Source organism: Marmota marmota, unplaced genomic scaffold (assembly GCF_001458135.2).
Source record: "Marmota marmota marmota unplaced genomic scaffold, marMar, whole genome shotgun sequence".
Taxonomy (NCBI): domain Eukaryota; kingdom Metazoa; phylum Chordata; class Mammalia; order Rodentia; family Sciuridae; genus Marmota; species Marmota marmota.
In genome coordinates this window covers 1,857,028-1,882,309 of record NW_026000294.1, presented here as the reverse complement: position 1 = coordinate 1,882,309, position 25,282 = coordinate 1,857,028, and the positions used below count along the sequence as shown (strand labels likewise).

Below are 25,282 nucleotides of genomic sequence, written 5' to 3'. Positions count from 1 at the left end.
TTTAGCAACAGATAGATCAGGCAAACAGAATATCAACAAGGAAACAGCAGAATTAAATGGCTCCCTAGATCAAATGAACTTAATGGACATCCACAGAACACTCTACCCAACAGCTACAGAGTACACATTTTTCTCTTCAGCACATGGAATATTCTCCAAGATTCATCATATGATAGGCCACAAAACAAGTCTTGGCAAACTTTAAAGTATTGAAATAATATCAGGCATCTCTTCTGACCATAATGTAATAAAACTAGAAACCATAACAAGAAAATGTTAGAAAATACATAAATACATGGAAATTACTAACAGATCAAGGAAGAAATCAAGTATAAAATGCAAAAATTTCTTGATTAAAATGAAAATGGAGATAGAATAGACCAAAACCTATGGGGTATAACAAAATCAGTACTAAGAAGAAAATTTGTAGCAATCAACACCTCCATCAAAAAAGAAGAAAGATCTCAGATAAACAACTGATTCCTGCATCTCAAGGAACCTCCCCTCAAAGTAGTAGAAAGAAAAAACAATAATAAATATCAAAGCAGACATAAGTGAAATAGAATCTAAAACAACTATATAAAACATCAATGAAATGAAGAGCTGGTTCTTCAAAAAGATAAAATAGACAAACCTTGATCTAGAATAAGAAAAAGGAGACTCAAATAAAAACCAAATGAGGGGTTGGGGATGTGGCTCAAGCGGTAGCGTGCTCGCCTGGCATGCGTGCGGCCCGGGTTCGATCCTCAGCACCACATACCAACAAAGTTGTTGTGTCTGCCGATAACTAAAATAAATAAATAAATAAATATTTAAAAAAAAAAAAACAAATGAAAAGGAAGACAATACAACTGATACCAAAGAAATACAAAAAATCAGAAAGTATTATGAACAACTATATGCCAACAAATTTGAGAACCTATAATGGATAAAGCCAGGTGCAATGGTACACACCTGTAATTCCAGAGGCTCAGTAGGCTGGAGAATCATGAGTTCAAAGCCAGCCTCAGCAACTTAGCGAGGCCCTAAGCAACTCAGAAAGACCCTGTCTCTAAATAAAATATAAAAAAGGGCTGAGGGTTCAATCCTCAATACTGAAAAAAAAAAAATAAATGGATAAATACATCTCACCAAGATTGAATAATGAAGAAACGGAAAACTTGAACAGAACAATAAGAAGTAATAAAATTAAATCAGTACTAAAAAAATCCCATCAATTAAAATCTCAGAACCAGAAAGCTTCACTGTTGAATTCTACCAAACATTTAAAGGAGAACTAACACTAGATCTTCTTAAATTATTCCAAAAAATTGAATGAGGGAATTTATCTAAACACATTCTCTGAGACCAGCATTACCCTAATTAAAAAAATAAAACAGACAAGGAAACAACAGCAACAAAAAACTACAGACCAATATTATTAATGAATATAGATGCAGAAATTCTCAAGAAAATACTAGCAAGGGCCAGGCATGGTGGCACATGCCTATAATCTCAGTGACTTGGGAGGCAGAGACAGGATGATGGAAAGTTTGAGGACATCCTCAGCAACTTAGCGAGGCCCTGTTATATAATAAAAAAATAAAAAGAAAAGAAAATACTAGCAAGCTAAACCCAACAGCACATTAAAAAAGATTAGTCACCATGATTAAGTTAGATTCATCCCACTGATGTAAGGATGGTCCAACATACACAATAAATATGATACACCACATCAACAAAATGAGAGACATTTATCTTCTCAATAGATGTAGAAAGGCATTGATAAAATTCCACATCCCTTCCTGATAAAATGCTGAATAAATTAGGTATATCAGGAATGTACCTTAAAATAATAAACGGACTTTATAATTAGCCAATAGCTAATACTACTGAATGAAGAAAAGATGAAAACTTTCTCATTAGAACAAGAGAAGGATGCCCCCTCTCACTACTTTTATTCAACATAATACTGGAAGTCCTAATCAGAGCAATCAAGCAAGAGGAAGAAAGAGTACCCAAACTGGAAAAGGGGAAGTCAAATTGTCATCATTCACAGGTGATATGATTCTTATATATAGAAAACCTTAAAGACACCACCAAAAGATTATTAGAAGTAATAAATTAATTTAGTAAAGTTGCAGGATACTAAATTCACATACAAAATAAGCAGCATTGCTATATGCCAATATTGAATTATCTGAAATAGAAATCAGGACAGCCAGTCCCATTTATAATAGATACAAAATCTAGGAGCAAATTTTATCAAAGAGGTTTTAAAAGAGGTCTAAAATGAAAAACATAAAGAAAGAAATTAAAGAGGGCAAAAAAACATAGAAAGACATTCCTTGCTTAAGGAATGGAAGAATCAATATTGTTAAAATATCCACACTACTAAAGTAATATACACATTTGATTTAATCCCATTCAAAATACCAATAACATTCTTCACAGAACTTCACAGAACAGGACAAAACCACCCTAAAACTTGTATGGAACCACAACAGGACCCTAAATATATATTCTCAAAAGAAGGCATACAAATCGCCAACAGGTAGATGAAATGATGCTCAACATCACTAATCATCACTGAAATACAGATGAGATATACCTCACTCCAGTAAGAACGGCTATTATCACAAAGTAAAAAATTAACAAGGATTGGCAAAGATGTGGAAAAAAGGCAATCCTCTCACACTGTTGTTGTGAATGTAAATTAGTACATCTGTTATAGAAAGCAGTATGAAGGTTCTTAAAAAATTAAAAATAGAACTACCATATGACCCAGCAATTCCACTACTAGGTATATATCCAAAGGAAATGAATTTGGTTATGTCAAAGAGACAACTGTGTTTATCGCAATACTATTCACAATAGCAAAAAAGACAGAAATGGGCTAAGTTTCCATTAGTGGATGAAAGGATAAAGAAAATGTGATATATATGCACAATGGAATAATATTCAGCCATAAAAAAGAAAGAAACCCCATCATTTGTGACAACATGGACAGATACCTAGGCCATTATGTTAAGTGAAATAAGTCAAGCGGAAATAAGCCAATGAGGAAAAGCTGAAGACTTTCTCATTAGAACAAGACAAGGATGCCCCCTCTCACTACTTTTATTCAACATAATAGTGCACAGAAAGTCAAATGCTGCATGATCTCACTCATGTGCAGTCTAAAAAAGTTGATCTCATAAAAGTTCAGAGTGAAATGGTAGTTACCAGAAGCTAGGGAGAAGGTGGAGAGAAGGATGAGGAAAGATTGATCAATGGGAACAAAAGTTACCATTAAAGACTAAGAAAGTTCAGGTGTACTAGTGCACAGTAGAGTAACTATAGATTAACAATTATGTACTGTATATCTTAAAAGGCTAGGAGGGCTACAGTTGTAGCTTACTGGTAGAGCACTTGCCTGACATGCACAAAGCCCTTGGTTTGATCCCCAGAACTGCATACATAGATAATAGATAGATAGATGTAAATAAAACTACTCTGAGCACAATATTACAATAATAAATAAAATTAGAAGGATTTTGAATATTTTCACCATAAGGAAATGATAAATGTTTGAAGAGATATGTTAATCTGATATAAACATTATACAGTGTATACATGAATTAAAATATATGGCATCCCATCAATGTAATTTTTTGGGGGGTAACAGGGATTGAACTCAAGGGTATTTGACCACAGAGCCACATCCCCAGCCCTATTTTGTATTTTGTTTAGAGACAGAGTCTCACGGAGCTGCTTAGCACCTCACTTTTGCTTAGGCTGCCTTTGAACTCACAATCCTCCTGCCTCAGCCTCCAGAGTTGCTGGGATTACAGGCATGTACCACCAAACCCAGCCATTTCTTTACTATTATCATTTTAATTTTTTTAGTTATAGATGGACACAATACCTTTATTTTATTTATATGTGGTGCTGAGGATCGAACCCAGTGCCTTACACATGCTGGGCAAGCACTCTACCACTAAGCTACAACCCCAGCCCCCCAGTCACTTTTATATCATCAAAAGATGTGGGAAAAATACTCGGAGAGATTTAAAGTATACAAAATAACTAGGGCTAGACTTCATGTTCTTCCTGTTTCCTCCAATATCAGTCTAGTGAAAACACAAAAGCATCATACTAAGTGGTAGTTTACAAAATTGTTTTTTATATACATTTTATGAGAATATGACTGTTGATCAAATTATGTCTATAAAAAGCTTATAATATGATGTCAGTCATGACCATCATCACATTTTTCTTCCATAAAGTTTAAAAAAAAAAACAGATGTGGAAGCTAACCTACAATAAGAGGGAGGGATTAAAAAAAGAATAGAAGTTTAGTGGAGTAGATGAAGGGGAATGAAGGGAAGGGGGAAAGGATGGGAAAAGAAAAGACAGTTGAATGAATCTGATATAACTTTCCTATGTACATATGTGAATATACCAAAGTGAATCTCACCATCATGTAATAATTTTTAAAAACTATGAATAAATGCCAGGAAGATCAGTAGAGAGAAGGGAACAGGGGTTTGGTGGAAGGATGGGAAAGGAGAGGCACTGGGAACTAGATTAGAATAATATATATTTCATGCTTTTATAATTATGTCAAAATGGATTCTACTGTAATGTATAACTAAAAAGAACCCCAAAAAAGTATACCTATGTCATATATGAAAATAACCTACATGTAATGCCACTCAAGTCTCTCCCTATTTTAATTTTTTAATTGTTTTTTTTTTTTTAGTTGTTGATGGGACTTTATTTATTTGTATATGGTGCTGAGAATCGAACCCGGTACCTCATGCATGCTAGGCAAGCACTCTACAACTGAGCCACAACCCCAGCCCCAAGTCTCTCCCTATTCTTATGATCAATTCTTAGAGAACATTTATTATGATTCCTAATGCAACCTCATTCTGGGCATAAACTTTATTTTTAACTCCAGTCTTAAATCTCCAGAAGCCATCATATCACCAGCATTTTTTTTTAACCTTTCCACTGTTACCTCCTTAGCATCCCACTGTTTTCATAAGTTGATGCTACTTTGTGAGTGTCCTATTCCCCAATGCTGTTAAATCCTGGAATAGAGCTTAGTTATTATGCATTTTATATAAGGGTGATCATTTACATGAAATCTGTGGTAAAACCTATGGTGAACTAGGTAACTTCTTCTGTATATTTCAAAGAATCAAATTTATTTTAAAAATGTGATTTAGAACTAAAATTCCAGGAATGTTCCAATTATTTAAAACAGTCTAAATTGAGACAAGTGTACATTTTATAATTGCATAAGATCACTCTGTCAGGCAATGTTCTTTATACGAAGTTTGAGCCATCTTTGAACTTTAAAAAGTTTTTTACATAAACAAGTTATTTGCACAAATACTTTGATAGAGATATATAGGCTGTAAGTACTATAATCTCAATGATGAAACATGTATTTATCTCCTTAGATGACAAATGTAATTTTCACAATCATTAAAACTATAGTTAAAATAATCATGGGAGTATCTTCAAATAACTAGAATTAACCCTTTACTCAGAAAGAGTTAATAGTGGTAAACTGATTGGATATTTTTTACCCCACAAGTGTCTGATATTCAAAGTGATAATGCCAGAAAAACACACTTTTCATATAAATTCATTTAACTAACAATTATCAAATAACTATTTTATGTTGGAATCTGTGCTGGACCTACATTTTCAAGTGAAAGATAGGATTCTTAGATGTAATTACTGTATTGTTATATTATTCTCTTGATACTTGATGCAGCATGGCAGTACAAATCTTAGTATAGTATTCAGGATACAATAAGCACTAAATATATATTTATTTGACAAATATCAAAATACCAAAATTCACAAGACTTGTAATTTTAGCTGATTCTACTCTTGCCCACCCCTTTCCCCACCTTCTACTTAGGAGTGGTCAGAAATCAGTAAGTACCAAAGCACCAGGCACGGGGTGCACAACTGTAATTCTAGAAGCTTGGGCAGCTGAAACAGGGAGATCACAAGTTCAAAGCCAGCCTCAACAACTTAGCAAGGCCCTAATAAAATACAGAAAAATGGCTCAGTGGTTAAATGTCCCTGGGTTCAATCCCTGATGCAAAAAAAAAAAAAGTACCAAAGCAAAATCAACAAATTCAACACAAATTTTCATACTCCTGATGAAGAGACAAAGGAGAAATAGAGGGGAATTAATGCTCTTACAATATATTAAGAAGGGAATTCATCTTTATTTTTATATCAACTGGCAACATGTAAGAATAAAAAAAACCAATACATGTTAAAGGAGTAAATAAATTAAAATGTTGGCTTTCAGGGCTGGGGATGTGGCTCAAGCGGTAGCGTGCTCGCCTGGCATGCATGCGGCCCGGGTTCGATCCTCAGCACCGCATACAAACAAAGATGTTGTGTCTGCCGAAAACTAAAATAAATAAATTAAAAAAAAATAATAATAAAATAAAATAAAATGTTGGCTTTCAAAGTCAGAAAAGGTTTAAACTGCCAAAATATGCTAGATTAAATATTAGCAGACCTGTATTATAATTTCCTAAATTTACATTCTTTTTTTGTTTACATTACCTAAGCCAGAAAGAACTTTCTTGATATTTATTATGCTTGTGGGTTTCTACTCCGAAGTTGTAACAGAGAACATGAAGATATCCTGTCTGTAGTAAAAAAAAAAAATAATAATAACATGTCAGATTCATGATTTCCTTAAAGTTAAAAATAAGTATCAACAGCTGCTCAATGTCTTTAAAACATGTCCACAATGCATTCTGTACATCAAAATAAACTTCCTTATCAAAACCTGTCAATTTATATAAAGAAAACTACAAAACATTCAAGTTAAAAATTACAATAGATTAGTAGTAGAATGTGAAACATACTTTGTAACTTCAATGGAGAAATCCAATCACTGCACAGCAAAACAACAGGCTAAAACATTGATTTGGGTTGCCAGATCTAGGAAAAGGCGTTAAGTAGGAAGTAGACTCAAAGACAAAAGTTAGGACTGGGGATGTGGCTCAAGCGGTAGCGCGCTCGCCTGGCATGCATGCGGCCCAGGTTTGATCCTCAGCACCACATAAAAATAAATAAATAAAATAAAGGTATTGTGTCCAACTACAACTAAAAATAAATATTAAAAAAACAATTTAACTTATTATATGCCCCAGTTCGCATAGGTTCAAACAGGGCCGGCCAACTATGTAGCTATGCTGGAATAATGCAGCTCACACCCACTTGCAGAGGCCTACAACTAAATTTACACAGAGAAAATGGAAAATAAAATTTTTGATGAACATTTATGTGTACTGAGCCTTTATTCAACTTCCTCAGTATTTGTCTCTACTCTCACAATACCTTCAAGTGTACTCATATTAAATGCTACTTCCTAGGGGAGAAAAGAATACAAAATAATAATAAACTTATAACAATAAAACTATAAAAGACTAAAAGTGTTATGGTTTAGAATATGAGGTGTTTCCTGAAAGCTCATGTGTGAGACAATGTAAGAAAGAGGTAAATGTTTGGGTTATGATATCCTTAACCTAATCAGTGACCTAATCCTTCCTCTGATAGGAATTAACTAGATGATAACTATAGGCAGGTAGGGTGTGGAGGTAGATCATTGCGGAAATGCCTTTGGGGTATATATTCTGTCAGTGGTGAGGGTAGTCTCCCTCTCTGCCCTGTTCCTCGCTGCTTTCCTCCGCCACAGTCTTCTGCCATGGTTTGTGCCCAGAGCAATGGAGTTGGCCATCTATCTACTGAAACTATGAGCCTCCAAATAAACTTTTCCTCCTCTAATTGTTCTTGTCAGGTCTTTGGTGGCAGTGGCAAAAAAGCTAACTTAAAAAAAAAAATCTCTCAAAAGACATGTACCAATGTGTGTGTGTGTGTGTGTGGTGCCGGGGATTGAAACCAGGGCCTTGTGGATGCGAGGCAAGCATTCTACCAACTGAGCTATATCCCCAGCCCAGTACTAATTTTTTTAATACAATGACTAAAAAAATGCTTTTACTACTAATACTGCTCCATTCATTTATTCTTTCAGTAACAACTATTTACCAAGCATCTCCTATCTAGTAAGTATTAATCTAGGAATTATAGTTAGATCATGGAACAAAAAGGATAAAAATCTCTGTCCTTCTGAAACATTTTTAATGGGATATTGAAGTAAAAAGGTTAATAAAAACATTTGTTTAAAGAAATATGTTGTTGGGGCTGGGGATGTGGCTCAAGCTGTAGCGCGCTCCCCTGGCATGCGTGCGGCTCGGGTTCGATCCTCAGCACCACACACAAAGATGTTGCATCCTCCGAAAACTAAAAAATAAATATTAAAATTCTCTCTCTCTCTCTCTCTCTCTCTCTCTCTCTCTCTCTTAAAAAAAAGAAAGAAATATGTTGTCCATGCAGTAGGCCTTGGGTTCAATTCCCAGCACTGCAAAAATAAAGTAGAAGGAAGGATGGAAAGTCAGTCTAGCCTTCCATGGAATGCTAACATCTTACTTTGCCAGAAAATACAACAAAAGCATCACTAAGAAAGCAGATCTGTAAATCTACTGCATACTACTAGTCTTATACAAAGGGACGTATGAGAACTCCAGGATACATGATATATCCAGAAACTTGAGTCATTGCTACATCAACTGGCCTGGAAATGACAGCTTCAACTTATGACAGCTCCATTTTACTTTAAAATGCCAAGATGAGACTATATAGAGGAAAATGAACTAAATCTGTTATTGCTGATACAAATGAGTTTGATAACCAAAATTTCAGTTCAATACAAGGTTTTTTATTTTTAATTAACTAAATAGCTTCATTTTCTGAAACTTATTTTGTAAATTAGGTTTTTAAAATCCAGAAAAAGCAAACCTATTATTTTTCAGCCCCAAGTTTCCAGGCTATTTTCCCTTCTGATTTTGTTGTCTTTTAAACATTTATAGATAATGTATTTTTATATTTTATTCAATTATAACAGTGTAGAAATAATTAAGTGATAATTGCCTAGCTTTAAAACGTTTGCTTTTCAGCCCCTCCCTTACTCATTTGTCTCTAATCTTCAGATATCTCAGTAATAATCCACATAGCTCCTTAGTTATTTCTCATGGTGCTCTAAAATACAAACATACATATCCAATTTCCAAATATTTTTCTCTCTGCCTCTGATTAATAATAGAGCATTACCTTCTGCCTAAATACCAACACCTTACAATAAAATGATTCCTAATCTAGTTTTGGGATACAGGAAGGATGTCTCAGGAAAAAAAAGAGTTGGTTTATTTAATTCATTAATTCCTTTTAAGTGAATAACACTCTATTAGCTTCTCTTCAACCTTTACTGGATTGTTTCCTCTCATTATAAGATTTCCTGCTCTAAATTGTCAGGTCCCTTGTCTAACCCTTAAACCCATCGAAAACATACACTCTAAATAATTGCATTGACCTTTAGAATTAAAAGCATGACTTTCATAATAGTATAGTTCTATCAACCACCTTCCAGATAAAATACAAACTCTTAATTCTCAATGTATAACCCTTCATTGGTAGTCCCATCCTGACAAAGGCATAATTCTGTTATACATCATCCTGAATCCTCTAATTCAGCCCTTTTTTCTCTCTACATCTGGTTTTCCCTTTACTACCTCTAACACTGCCCAAGATAGTTTTCTTTACCTTAATATTATTCAAGTGTCACTTTTCATGTTGTTTGATATACAATTCAATATTCATGTACTTTACAAAGATATTAAAGAGAGATCTCAATCCTCTAGTAATTTTATACTCTGAAAGAGATAGCTGGGCGTGGTGATGCACACCTATAATTCCAGTGGCAGGGGAGGCTGAGGCAGGAGGATAGTGAGTTCAAAGCCAGCCTCAGAAAATGCAAGTTGCTAAGCTACTCAGTGAGACCCTGTCTCTAAATAAAATACAAAATAGGGCAATAGGGCCGGGGATGTAGCTCAGGGGTCGAGTGCCCCTGAGTTCAATCCCCAGTACCAAAAAATGAGAGAGAGAGAGAGAGAGAGAGAGAGAGAGAAACAGGGCCAATGAAAAAGGGACAGTAAAAACAAGTAAATGTGGGACTGGAGTTGTGGCTTTGTGGCTCAGTGGTAGAGCACTTGCCTAGCACATGCGAGGCCCTGGGTTCGATCCTCAGCATCACATAAAAATAAAATAAAGGTATTGTGTCCAACTAAAACAAAATATTTTTAAAAAACAAGTAAATGTAAATAATCCAAGAGATTCTATAAAATTATTAAAATTATTAAGTTATTAAAATTAATAAGAGAGCTCAGAGAGATTTTTAGGTATTAAATAAACCTTTTAAAGAGATTGCATTCTTTTTTTAAGGCATGTATAGAGGTTTATTTAGGAAGGTAGATATACATTCAAGGAAGAATGTGGGCTCTCTCAAGAGTAAGAAGCAGCCCTGACTTGGGATGGGGGTCCCATATTTATAGAAGGGCTGTATCAGGGACTGGACTGGAGATGAATTCAGAGTGGAGCTGTACAATTTTAAGCCAGTTTTCCTGCACTTGAGTATTTCCCTCATTTTACAAGGGCATGGGCCAAGGGTGTGGGTCAAGGTTTGCAACTATGTTTTCCACATCTTAATGGCTTGAGAGTGTTTCCCTTAAGATTCTATATTTCTCTCTCCTTATTCTAAATCCCTATCTCATAGGGGGCAGACTTTGATCCCTTAATCTTTAAAGGTTGGTGAGAGATGAAGATCCGTATTCTATGACTATTACAGGCTGGCAAAGGGAGATGACCCATAGATGATCCCTAGCCAGGGATCAAAAGTCTCATCCTGACTATTCTAAAGGAGAGAAACACTGGTCTCAGTTGCAGGATGGGTTGATATTCCTGTGTTGCCGTTCTCTCAACATGGAATTGTTGTAATCTGGAAGAGACAAATTTTATTGGATTAAAAAGACCCAGACTGAGCAATAGGAGCAGAAGTATAGTTACCAAAGGTCCTAACGGTGAAAACAGTGAAGTAAGGTTATGTAAGTAAGTGTTAATAGAGACTGCATTCTTTATATACCAGTGATAGTTTAAAAACATAATCTTTAAAATGTTTTACAATGGCAATTGGATATGAAGTATTTTTATAAAGAAAAATTATAAAACTATACTGAAGGACATTTACAAACTTTATATGAATTCATATCTATTAATGGATATGAAGTTTTAATATTATAAAGATAGTGAATCTGAATCTCCACATCATATACAACAACAAAAATGGGATCCTAATTAGAATAAGATATATTCCATGTATGCATAATGTCAACATATACTCTGTCATGTATATCTAAAAAGAATAAATAAAACAGTGAATCTAAAAATTCACTGCCATTTGAATCAATACCCAATTGAGTCAATTGAGTTTTTTTAATATATTTATTAGTTGTTGATGGACCTTTATTTATATGTGGTGCTGAGAATTGAACCCAGTGCCTCACACGTGCTAGGCAAACACTCTACCACTGAGCTATAACCCCAGCCTCCCAACTGAGTTTTTCACCATTCTTGACAAGCTATATCTAAAATGAGTATGGAAAAGGAAAGGGCCAAGAACTGCTAACATAATGCTGAAGAACAACAAAATGGAAGGACTTACCCTCTTAAGAATGCATTGAGGGGCTGTGATTGTAGCTCAGTGGTAGAGCCCTTGCCTAGCATGTGTATGGCCCTTAGTTCAATCCTCAGCACCACATAAAATACATAAATAAAATAAAGGTATAAAAATATAATAACATTATAAAAATAGAATGCATTGAACTATATAATCTTCCCTTAAAAATGCATGTTTACCTAGAAACAATGAATGTGACCTTATTTGTAAATAAGGTAACACAATCAAGAAAAGGTCACTGAATTAGGGTGGGACCTAAATCCACTATGACTTCTGTCCCTATGAGAAAAGCACCCCAAAATAATAAAGATAAATCAAAATGTAGTTCTAAAAATGTTCATCTAACTCACAGGAAGGTGGTAAAAACTGAACAGAGAAACAAAAAGGAAAGGGAAGGAAGAGAAAACCAAACCAAACAAAAAGAAAGCATCACTGGGGATTGTTTAACAAGAATTGTAGAGTTACTTTTCTCCTTAAACTATATACGTAAATACACTGATAAAAAATTAACACTACATGAACAAGTAGGCATAAAAAGTAAACTGCACGTTTAAGAATAATAATGATAGCCTGAGCTAAAATTAAACTTTGATATTTGTTAGAAGCATTAATGTTCTAATGGCTATACAGCTTCATAGCAGCCAAGAGCACAAACAAGTCTAGCCAAGCTTTCAATACACTATTGGCATTTAGTTTAAAATTATATAGCTCACTTAAAATTTAATGGAACATACCATTACAAATATTCTAATGAGTCTTTTTTAAGGCTCAAATGAATTTGAGTTTGGAATGAAATAGATACCTTAAGTGAGTTGTGCTCTCCCAGATACAAAAAGCAGTGGATAGGAAGGGTCAGAGAAAGCAATTATGTGCCTGCTACCCGGAACAGGCTGAAAACTGTATTTTACTTCCAGAAGAGTAATTCATTCATGTGCCATGGAATTGGATTTTACTACAGAAAGAAAAGTATAAAATCTTACATATTATTTTTCAAATATTTGCTTGCAAAATGGTAAATTTATATAGATAAAAGAGAGTTAAAGAGTTATAATACAAATTAGGCAGAATAGACCTCATTTAGAAGCTCTCCGCCCCTACAGAGCAGCAACTAAATCTAGCTGAACCTTGAATGAATTACTTCAAAGGATTTCAGAAACTAACTGGCCATTTTCATTGTGTCAATAAAAGTTTCACAATGAAGTAAAACTCTACACTGAAGATAAATTCTAGAGGAAATGAAAGATAAAAATGAAGCATAAAAGCAAGCCAAAGCACACAACCTAACCAATCAAAATAAAATTAAAGCTCCAAACTTTGAGGAGAAAGAGGTAAAAATTTAAGTAAATACACTACCAACAGAGATCGTTGCAATAAAAAAATACACACATAGACACACAACCTCTGGGCTATGAACCAGGGATTCTATAAATTGAGAGCTAGAAATTTTTGCACTGAAAGGACCTTTGAGATCATGCTGTCAAACACTCATTTTACAGATCAGGAAACTAATCTTTCAGAGCAGTGAAGTGTCACAACTTGCCATACTAAGTGATGAGCTCTCACTACAATGCTGTACACAGATCACTAACACTGTCTTAATATTTATAAAAGTCTCAAATATCAACAAGTCTTTGCGCTCTCCTTACAAACATAAATATATGCCAAAAGATTTATATAAATGCTCAAAATGGAAGAATTCTCTCTTACTAAACAAGAAAGTTCTATTCAACAAAACTTTGCTATGTCTCAGTTAGCCTGGATAATTTATATGTGCCATGTACTTACAGAAGCTGGACACTGAACCATTATTTCTAACCATTTCATTGTTTGACTTCACAGCACCCCCATCAAGCATCAAGGGGGGTTCTATGGCATACATTTACTTTAAAATAAAACTAATGGAGTTTAACTTGCTTTAGAATTTGGCTTCTTGTTCTTAAGACTTTATAAAATCATCTCAAAATGATTTAAAGTCATCTTAATGTCAAATTACCTATGTCTACTATACAGTTTTTGTGTACTTTGTCTTCCCGTAGAGTAGCCCCTTGAATTATAAGTATTTTAGAAGTTTCTTTCTATAGTTCTATAATTTTCCAGAAAACAGAGACTCTGAGGAATGAGTAGTCTCTCTGATTAAGATTCCATGCTATCATTCTTGCATAAGAAAATATTATCCATCCATCCAGTACACAAGAATATAAAGTCTTCAGGGTGAGAGCATGTTGACATGAAACAATGATCTGGTTTGGGAATTCAGAGCAGGGTGAGGAAGCTAACCACCTGGTGAAAGAGGCCTAAAATGAAGAGCTAGAACATAATCAGGGAGAAGAGAGCATCCTCACAGTGCAGACGGTGGAAGACAAGATGTGACATTAATAATATACAAGAGGAATGATTATATACACAACTATATTAAAAATAATTGGAACCAGGCTTTTTGCTACTAAAGAAGAGAATTAGAAGTATGGGAAAGGGAAAAAACTAGAATGAACACTTTTTTGTTGGTCTGGAAATAGAAAGTATCATGACTTTCAGAACAGGGGACTAGGGATGTAGCTCAGTGGTAAAGCATATGCCCAGCATACACAGGCTCTAGGTTCAATTCCCAGCACCACAAAAGTAATATCAAAGATAATAATTTTCAGTATATTGGATAAAGATAGAGAGACATATGATAGATGTTATAGATAAATGTGATAGAAGAATGTGAATGTGTGTATATCTATGTATGCATATGCTCTTTCCACTGAGACGGCCCAAGAGAAGTAACACCCTAAAAGCAATAAGCATACCTAATACCTAGATTCTGGCTTCTCCATAAAGATTTTCCATGAAAGTAGTAAAGGGTCCTGAAAAAAGTATCTAATTCTATGGCTTGAGCAGGAAAGCATGAAATGAGGCTACTTAATTGTACCAGAAAAGAAAGAAGTGCTCAAAAGTAATGGTAACTGTGAAAACCAAACAAAAGTTAGGTGACTTCAGAAAGCTGACTAGGAGATCCAAATCCTCACTCCTCCACAAAAGCAAGGACTTATCAGCTATCCACAGGGGGAAAAAAATACTCCAAGAGAGCTTCCAAGTCCAATTAAGAAGTGAAACAACATACTGGATCACAAAACTTGAGAATAACTTCATAGAAAAGGGTAGAAAGAATAGTTTCATTTTTATCTGCATCACCCCATCCTCCAGGCCAAGACAGCTCAATACCTAAAGGTATGCCCTCACCATGAGGAAAACTGCAGCCTTGCAAGATGAATGTCAGCTATTAGAGATATCCAAAGCCCATACCACTGTACCTCCCTGGAGGCAGTTACACTGCCTCCATTCAGCCAATGACAGTACATGCCCTCTAGAGCTGGTGCCACAACACAACCCCTGACACTGGCATCACCACACATCCCTGACACCTTCACATATCTGAAAGTAAAAGTTGTTCCCTCAAATGTTAGTCTATAAACTCTACAAGAGGTGACTATTTGTTTGGCAATATTGGAGATTGAAGCCAGGGGCACTCTGCCACTAAGCTATACCCCCAGCCCTTTTTTATTATTTCTTTTGAGACAAGGAATCACACAGTTTCCCAGGCTGGCCTTGAACTCACAATCCTCCTGCCTCTGCCTTCCAAATAGCTGAGATTATAGCTATGTGCCACCATGGCCAGTTAAGAAGTAATTACTTTAAATGTTCAGACACCAACAAAATAGTACAAAGAACATAAAAAAAATTGGTGAAGCATGACACCAAAAACAATTTCACAGATTTGGAGATCTATAAATTGCCTGATGAAGAATTCAAATTAATTATTTGAAAGATGCTCAGCAAAGCACAAGAGAACACAGCTCAAGGAAATCTGAAAAGTAATACATGAACAAATCCTGAAGTTCTATAAAGAAATAGAAATCATTAAGAACCAAATTAGGATGGCTGGTCATGTGCATGGTCCTGGGTTCAACCCAAGCACCACACATGCACACACACACATACACACAACCCAACTAATTCTGGAGCTGAAGAATGCAATGGCTAAACTGGAATATGAAATAGAGTTTTAAAAGGAGACTAGGTCAAGAAGAAGAAAGTGTCAGTGAATCTGAAGACAGTGGTATGGGCATTTGATTATTCAGTCAGAGTAGGGAAAAAAAGAAAAAGAATGAAGAACACCTACATGGTTGAAGGGACACAATTAAGCAAACTGATACATGCATTATGGAAGTCTCAGAAGGAAAAAAGATAGATGCAAATAACTTATTTAAAGAAATATTGACTAAAAATTTCCCAAATCTAAAGAAGGAAACATACATCCAAATTCAAAACACCCAAAGGATACCAAAATGGTTGAATATAAATAGGTCAACATGATACAGAAATTTAGGGATACAGAGAAAAAAACTCAGTCTCTAAAGGGGAACTATCCCTGTTGGAATGTAAAACAAGTGACTTGTGAACAACTCATGACCCAGAAAAAAGAAGCCTAAGGATCAAAAAGGGACCAAAATATGTGAGGACACTAAACAACCCACAATTACTTGTTAACTTTTCAATTCTCTATAAGTTTTCTGGAAGGTAGCAAAGCAGGAACAAGACTTTAATAGAAAGTAACCATTAATCTTGGTAGCTAGGGGCTAACCTTTGATTGGATGGCCCAATTACCAGATCAACCAATCAACCACCAGGGACATTGATATAAGCTGACACCCATATGGCAGATCAGACCCCCTAATGGGGAAACATGATCTTGTTCAATATTTTCCAATCCTGGGGGAAGTCTAGTCCCTTTGGATCTCACTTATTCCACCTACTTATGCATCCTAATAAAAAAAACAACTGACTTTAAGCCTGGGCAGTGTGTCTCTGTTGAGATAGCCCATATTCTGCCATGAGGATGCATACCTTTACCTTTCACTTTCTGATAAAACTCTTCATTTGGCTAAAACCTGACACACATTTAAATTCTTTTTTGTGATGTGTCTAAGAGATTGGAAGGTCTAAATACAGGTCTCCTCTGTTTCTGGAGAGACCTGCTTGACCCCGTCTTGTGGTAGCAAACACTGAGACACATTGTATTAAATCATCAAAAGTCAAAGACAAGAGAATTTTGAAAGAACCAAGAAAAAAACTGCTGTACATTAACACTTTGAGGGAGAGAAACCTTACTCTCCATTCAGTGCAGTAGCACTTCCATGAGGATGGATAAAACTCTTGCTTTTTTTTCCCTCTGTCACTGTCTTACCACTGCTTGGTCCCAATCATAGTGTAACTGCAGATATGGATGGTTACTGGCTATAAGACTGAAAGGGGTATCTCAAGGGGTCTCAAAATTACCAAGAAGATCAAACAGAGAAGGTAGCTCAGTTGATAATAAAGTCCTGGGATAATTCCACAACCTATGCAACTAGAGAGCTGATCCAATTTGCATTATCAAAGAGTTTCATAACTGAGCTAATGGATAAACCTCTGCCAGGTACCAGACTCACCAATGAGCGTTCCATATTCTAAAGGACATTGCAGGGGCTTAGAGGTGTAGTTCAATTGTAGACTGCTTGCCTAGCATATATGAGACTATGGGTTCAATCCTTAGCACCACAGGAAAATAAAAAGAGCACTGCAAAACTGTGGAATCATATCCCACAGAAGACCAGTTGAAAAACGTGGTTTGAATCTGACCAGGCTGATTGCCAGTTGAAATAAAAATATTAACATTTAAATAAAGTTTAAACAAAGCCCAGAAACTAAAAACATAAAATTATCTAGAATTCAGCGAGGTGTGGTGACACATACCTGTAATCACAGTGGCTCAGGAGGCTAAGGCAGGAGGATTGCAAGTTCATAGCCAGCCTCAGCAACTTAGCAAGGCCCTAAGCAACTTAGCAAGACCTTGTCTCAAAATAAAACATAAAAAAGGACTGGGGATGCAGCTCAGTGGTTAAGCGCCCCTGGGTTCAAACAATTCCCAGTACCAAAAGAAATTTTTTTAAACTAGAATTCAAAAATTATGTATAAAGACCTTTGAAAATCTCAATTTACATAAGATAATCAATAGAAGTCAATGATGATACAGCACAAATAAATATATATTGTATATGTTTATGTGTAAGTGAAATATATAAATTTTATTTATTTGTTTGTTTGTCTGTTTATTTACATATAAGTGAAATGAATGTCAGCAATGATACAAAGAATAGGAATGAGGAATTCAGATGTGTTTTTGCAGTGCTTGGGATCAAACCCAGAGCCTCACACATGCTAGCAAGTACTCTACCACTGAGCCACACCTCCAGCTTCACAGCTATTTTGTTATAAAGTTCTCATACTACTAGTCAAGTAGTATTGTGTTACTTGAAAGTTGATTTGGATTGGTGTATATTGCAAATTCTAGGGAAACCAATAAACAAATTAAGGAGTACAGCTGAGCCAAGACTGCCTCACAGGAAGCTAAGGCAGGAGGACTGCAAATTCAAGACCAGCCTTAACAAGTCAGCAAGACCCTTTCTCAAAATTAAAAATAAAAACAGTACTGTGGAAGTAGCTAAATGGTAAAGCATTTGCCTAGCAAGCATAAGCCTTGGGTTCATTCCCTAGTGACTGACTAACACAGACAAACACACACACACATACATACACACACACACACACACACACACATACTATAACTGATGTGCTGAGATGATAAAATGAAATCACACAAAATGCTCAATTTGAACCATTAAAGGCAGAAAAAGAGTTGAAAAAAAATAGAAACAAGGAGTCAGAGCAACAAAAACAAAATAGTAACAAATATGGCAGATATTAACCAATTATACTAATAATCACCTCAAATGTCAATGGTATAAATGCTCCAAATGCAACTGAACACATGGGTTTGCCTCTCTGTGAGTGTAAAGCCAGAAAGTGCAAGCAGGAGATAAAAGAATGGAGCATGTAAGGATAACATTAAGTTATTTTCTTTTCCTTTTTAAAAATATTTATTTAGTTTTTTAGTTGTAGTTGGACACAATACCTTTATTTTAGTTTTTTATTTTTATGTGGTGCTGAGAATCGAACCCAGAGCCTCGCATGTGTTAGGCAAGTGCTGTACCACTAAGCCACAGCCACAGCCCATCATTAGTTTATTTTCAAAGCAATGGTTTCCCTAAAGAAAACATGAATGACTTTATGACATTCACCAGTAAATGGATGGATCTGGAGACTATCATGCTAAGTGAAATAAACCAATCCCCCCCCAAAAAAACAAAGGAAAAGAAAAAGAAAGCAAGCATGGGAATTTTATTTAGGAAACCTATACATATGCAATATAGAAAAGCACATTAAGAATGAACACATTTCAGAATATACTTAGTTTAAGGTGTACATTTCTGAGTATGCTCAGTTTGAGGTCATAGTTCAAAAAGGAGGGATATCATACATATCTGGGCACACTCAGCTCAAGGTCATAGAGCATATGTGTAAAAAGGGAAGAGTATTATCAATCTTGTTTATATTTTCAAATAACTAATTCTTTGTTTCACTGATCCTTTGCAATTTTTATTCTCTATTAATTTCATCTCTGATCTTAATTATTTCCTCTCTTCTACTGTTTTTTTTTAATATTTATTTTTCAGTTGTAGTTGGACACAATACCTTTACTTCATTTATTTATTTTTATGTGGTGCTGAGAATCGAACCCAGGGCCTTGCACGTGCTAGGCGAGCACTCTACTGCTAAGCCACAACCCCATCCCCCTCTTCTACTGGTTTTGAAATTAGTTTCTTCCTGCTTTTCTAGACCCTTATGATGTAGCATTAGGTTATTTGTTTTTTAATATTTTCAGTTGTAGATTGACACGATATATTTATTATTTATTTATTTTTATGTGGTGCTGAGGATGAATTCAGTGCCTCACACTTGAGAGGCAAGTGCTCTACCACTGAGCTATAACCCAACACCAGTATTAGGTTCTCTATCAGAATCTTGCTCTATTTTTAATGTGAATACTCAAAGCTATAAACTTTCCTATTAGTGCCACCTTCATAATGTTCCAGAGATTTGGGTATGTTGTATCATTGTTATTGTTTGATTCTAGGATTTTTAAAATTTTTGCCTCTCAATTCTTTAACAATCCATTCCACATTTAAAAGGCTATTGTTCAATCTTCATGTCTTTTCTATAAGTTTTCTGGCTACTGACTTGTAATTACATAATCATTCACTATGATCTGATAAGATGCACAGGATAATATCATTTTTTTTGTATTTGCTAAGACGTGTTTTGTGTCCTAAAACATGGTCTATAATGGAGAAGGTTCCATGAGCTACTGAGAAGAAAGTATACTCAGCTGTTGTCGGGTGAGATATTCTATGGATGTGGGTTAGGTCTATTTGATTTATAGTATTATTTAGGTCAAAAGTGTCTTTATTGATTTTGTGTCTGGATGATTTGAGTCTCTTTGAGAGGGGCATCTTTAAATGACGAAATATTATTGTACTGGGGTCTATCTAGGACTTGCAGTTAATAAGTGTGCATCAATATTTAGGGCATAAATATTTACTATCTATATATCTTCCTGTTGGATTGTTTCCTTCCACAATATTTAATGGCTTTCTTTGTGACTTCTCATTATTTTTTTGCTTGAAATCTCCTTTGCCAGAAATGAGAATAGCTACTTCTGCTTGCTTTCAAACTTCATTTGCATGAAAGACCTTTTTCCATCCTTTTACTTTCAGTCTGTGGTTATCTTTGCCTGTGAGTCCCTTGGAAGCAGCACATGGCTGGGTCTTGTTTTTTATTCAATTTCGCCAGTTTGTATCTTTTAATTGAAGAATTCAGACCACTTATATTTGCAGTTATTATGGAGAGATGTTTATTTCCTGTCATTTTTTGTTTGCTTCATGGATTTAATATGTTTTTATATTTCATTTGCTTAATTGCTTTTAGAGAGCTTCACCAATTTGAGAACTGTGGGGTTTGTTTTTGAGTTCTTTGTGCAGCTCTCTCTTATAAGTGTTTTCTGTAGTGTAGGTTTAGTGTTCATGAATTCTTTGAGTTTTTTCTTATCATGGAAAGTTTTATTTTTGTTTCAATTCTGAATGAGAGATTTTCTGGATATAGCAACCTTGTCTGGCAATTGTTTTCTTTCAGAGCTTGACTAATCTCATTCCAAGAGTGTCTAAATTGAGAAATCTGAAGTGAATCTCATTGGTCTACCTCTATATGTGATCTGATATATTTCTCTTGTGACTTCTAAAATTTTATCCTTACTCTCCCATTTTGATTATGATGTGCCTTGAAGAAGCTCTTTTTTGATCTTGTCTATTTGGAGTTCTACATGTAACCCGTATAAGGATGTCCATCTTATTCTTAAGGTTTTGAAATTTTTGAATTATTATTTCACTGAAAAAGTTATTGATTTCATTACCTTGTATTTGAATGTCCTCTTCTATCCCAATGACACCTAAGTATAGCTTTGTAATGTTGTACCAGAATTCTTCATGGTCTTTTTTTTCTTTATTTTCCAAGTGTTCCAGCTCAAATACCCTATATTTGAGGATTGAGGTTGTGTTTCCTACACAATCTAGTTTTTGATGATACTTTCAGGTGAATTTTTAAATTTAATTTATTGTGTTTTTCATTTCCAGGAGTTCTGTTTGGTTTATTTGCAGAATCTCTATTTCTTTATTGAAATGGTCTTTGACCTTCTGTAATTATTTCTTAATTCATTTCTTATTTCTTATATTTTCTTTTAGCTCATTAATTATTTTAATGATCAAGTTTTCAAAGTCTTTCTCTAAAAGTTCATTCCTTTCCATGTCTGTGTGTTCCTTTTTTAGGCAACTGCAACTTTTGGACAGATATTTGTTTGCCCGTTTCCTCATATTTTCAGAGTTCTTAGATTTGCACATCTGTCGAGATGGATTCCTTTTCCTCTTTTATGAGGATGTCCTTTGGTATGTAGTTGTCTCTTTTGTAATAAGTCCTGTGTTTCTGGTATCTTTTAGCTTCAACACACAGGTTTAGCATAATCAAATGTTAGCTTCTACCATTAATGCCTCTTAGTTTACCATGGCAAAAATGTTGAGTAACTAACTCTTGTAGAGCTGCTGTGACACTGTGGGGTTTTTATGCCTTCGTTTTAGGATCTTTCTCTGATTTTGCTATTAGATGCCCAAGTATGGGTCCTGATGTCCCTCTCTAGTCATTCTTATTTAAGGCTTAGTTGTTGATTTGGGATTTTTGTCTTACTTATTCTGTGTTAAGGTACTGTTGAAGCTTGAGCAAGATTAGTCTGAGTATGGAGGAAAATGCCCTGTCACTTTGCTGAGTTGTGAATGTAATTCAACTATGGAGTCTCTACCCTGTTAACTCATAATGTTCCTACAAGTCAATTCCCAGTCAATCTCCAAAAAAGAGGGAAACAAACAACAGCTAAAATGCAGTGATCAATATATAGCATTAGAATAAGTGCCCAGGGCCTATCATGGCATGTACACCCATAATTACTACAAAAAGAAGAACAGTGATATCAGCACTTAACAAGAGGAAAAAGAACAAACAGTCATGAACTAGATCTAGCATTAAATTGAGGGTGTCAACTATACCCTCCCCAGTACTAATAACTGCAACAACATGAATGATGGTGGCAGTAATCACAGTATATTTAGAGGGAAGAGAGGAGAGAAGTAATAACCACAAGAGCTGAAATAAAGAAAATGTCAAGTCAAAACACATTTAAAAATACTTAGTCTTCTAAGGTCAATACAAGGTAAAATAATAACTAGCTAAAGAAAGAAAAATTTAAAAAATAAAAACAAAAAGGAGGTAAAAAGAAGGGGGAAAATCAACACAAATAGAATATACACACCCATACATACATATATTCACAGCTTAATGGAAAAAGGAGAAAAGAAAGAGAGGAAGGAAGGAAGGCAAGGGGAGGGAGGGAGAGAGAGAGAGNGAGAGAGAGAGAGAGGAATAAGGAAGGAAGGAAGGAAATATTTCCATTTATTCTTGAGTGGTGCACCCCTTAGAGAGAGAAAGGCTTGGGGATGTTAATCTTTGAGTTGCTCACTAAGCTGTCAGCTGGAGTGGCCTGGATCCAAAGCTGTTTGGAATTTTGTCCATTCAACTACATAAATGCCCTCCCACGGCAGGGCTGATACAGATTTCTAAACGTGAAGTTCAAGTAGCTGATGTTTGGTTCTGACCGACATTTCCAGCTTTGTTGTGAAGTATTGGCTATAGAAAGAATAGCTCCAACCAACCTATTGACGGGCAGATGCCAATCTCTGCTGGAGGGGGGGGGGCGGTGACCTGAGGATTCCATTCTTGAGGCAAAGAGACCAATTTTCCACTCTTCTCATATACCCAACTGCCCACAAATGTGGTCGTTCAAGGATCAGATTCTGAGCATGAATGTCCAACTGTCCAGGTTCTGGGATATCTCCAGCTAATCCCACAAGGTGTCAAATCCAAAGGGAAAGTGAAAAGCACTCTGCTATGTATCCCCAGCCTAAGACATCACCCCACCCCTGCACATTCCCCTGTGTCTGCCTCAGTTGTGTCCTGCCTAGAGGACTCTAGATCTCATGGCAGGAGCATGGAAGGAGAGTTAACTAATGCTTGTTATAAACTCTCTGGCTCCTGCCATATAAAGACAAATCAGAAATCCACTACTGCCTCAAGTTGGCACCCCATATCAGCTCTCTGCTCTCCAAACATGAAGTGTGGAGCACCCCTCACATATTAGCTCACTGCACTGGCTGTGGGTCACTCAAGTTATGATTTCTCCTCTATTCTACAGGTTTGACAGTACCAAATTTTATTCAGAAATTCAGTATTGTTGTTTCGGCTGCCTCTCCCTTCCACGGTAAAATGACACTGTGCCCTTATTGGCTGGATTCTGAGGTATTCTTTCCTGTCTTATGTTCAAAGTATCCAAATTTCTATCTCTATGATTCTGATATTGAGATTCAGTGAATTCCCTGTCATACACCTCACTGGGAAGCAGTATTCTTGCTACCTGAATCTCAAGTCACAGAGAAACTGGAAACTTCAGCTTTCCTCTACTCCATCATCATTTATCTTAAAAAAGCTAATGCCAACCCTCTTCAAACTATATCATGAAACAGAGAGAGAAGGAACACTCTCAAGCTCATTCTATGAATTCAGTATCATCCTGATACTAAACCAGATAAAGACACATCAAAGAAAACTAAAGACTAATGTCTCTGATAAATGTAAATGCAAAAATCCTCAATAAAATATTAACAAACCACATTCAAAAACACATTAAGAAGAATGCACACCATGATCATGTTAGATTCATCCCAGGAATACAAGGTGGTTCAATATCCATAAATCAATAAATGTAATTAATCACATAAATAGAATCAAGGACAAAAATCACATGATCATCTCAATAGATGGAGAAAAACCCTTTTGACAAAATTTAGCACCAATTCTCTTTAAAATCACTGGAGAAATTAGGGATGGAAGGAACTTACATCAATACCATAAAGGCAATATATGACAAAACCAAAGCCAACATAATACTGAATGGAGAAAAACTAAAATCATTTCCTATAAAATCAGGGAAAAGACAAAGATATCCATTCTTACCACTCCTATTCAATAAAGTTCTTGAAACTCTAGGCACAACAATGAGGCAAGAGAAGAAAATTAAAAGGAAAAAATAGGAAAAGAAGAAGTCAAAATACCTTACTTTCTGATAACATAATTCAATACGTAGAGGACCCAAATAACTCTAGAAGAAGACTTCTAGGGGCTGGGGTTGTGGCTCAGTGGTAGAGCGCTTGCCTAGCATGTGCGAGACCCTGGGTTCGATCCTCAGCATCACATAAAAATAAATAAATAAAATAAAGGTATTATGTCCAACTACAACTAAAAAATAAAAAAAAGACTTCTAGATCCAATAAATAAACTCAGCAATGAAGCAAATACAAGATCAATAGCTTTCTTACACTCCAATAATGAATCTGCCAAGAAAGAAATAAAGAAAACTATTCCATGCATAATAACCTTAAAAAATAAAAGAAAATACTTAGAAATAAGTCTAACTAAATAGGTGGAAGTGTTGAGAGCCATCCACGGGCTGTGTGTGGACTATATTGTGCATTGCAGCCTAGTGAATAGGATAATCTGGTGTCTGGGAACTTCCAGTGGGTAGTTCCTCTGGTTGACTGTTCAGAAACACTGGGGGCCCTAGTCTGCTCTGCCTGGGCCCACACAGCACTGGAGATGAGGTGACCTGCTGTAGCCACACAGCCCCTCTGAGATGGGTGTGATATGGCAAGATGCCAATCAACCTGCTGACTGTAAGACATCAAGAAATAAGATTTCACCCTGAGGGACTGGGGTTGTGGTTCAGCGGTAGAGCGCTCACTTAGCACATGCAAGGCCCTGGGTTTGATCCTCAGCACCACATAAAAATAAATAAATAAAATAAAGATATTTTAAAAAATATTTCACCCTGAAAACTTATCCCTGCCTTTGGTATACCCCCTTAAATAAACCACAGGAGCCATTTTCTTTTTTTTTTTTAAACATCTTTATTTTATTTTTATGTGGTGCTGAGGATCGAACCCAGCGCCCTACGTATGCCAGGCGAGCACGTTACCACTTGAGCCACATCCCCAGCCCCGCCATTTTCTA

The 25,282-nt window shown here is 35.6% G+C and overlaps 1 protein-coding gene across 1 annotated transcript in view; it reads right to left on the bottom strand.

Moving 5' to 3' along the window:
* Tex11 (testis expressed 11) overlaps nucleotides 1–25,282 on the bottom strand; it is a 252,258-nt gene that overhangs the window by 176,248 nt on the left and 50,728 nt on the right. The window contains exon 7 of the mRNA XM_048797231.1: nucleotides 6,568–6,653. Within this exon, the coding sequence (XP_048653188.1) occupies nucleotides 6,568–6,653 (86 nt within the window). The remainder of the gene's footprint in view (nucleotides 1–6,567; nucleotides 6,654–25,282) is intronic.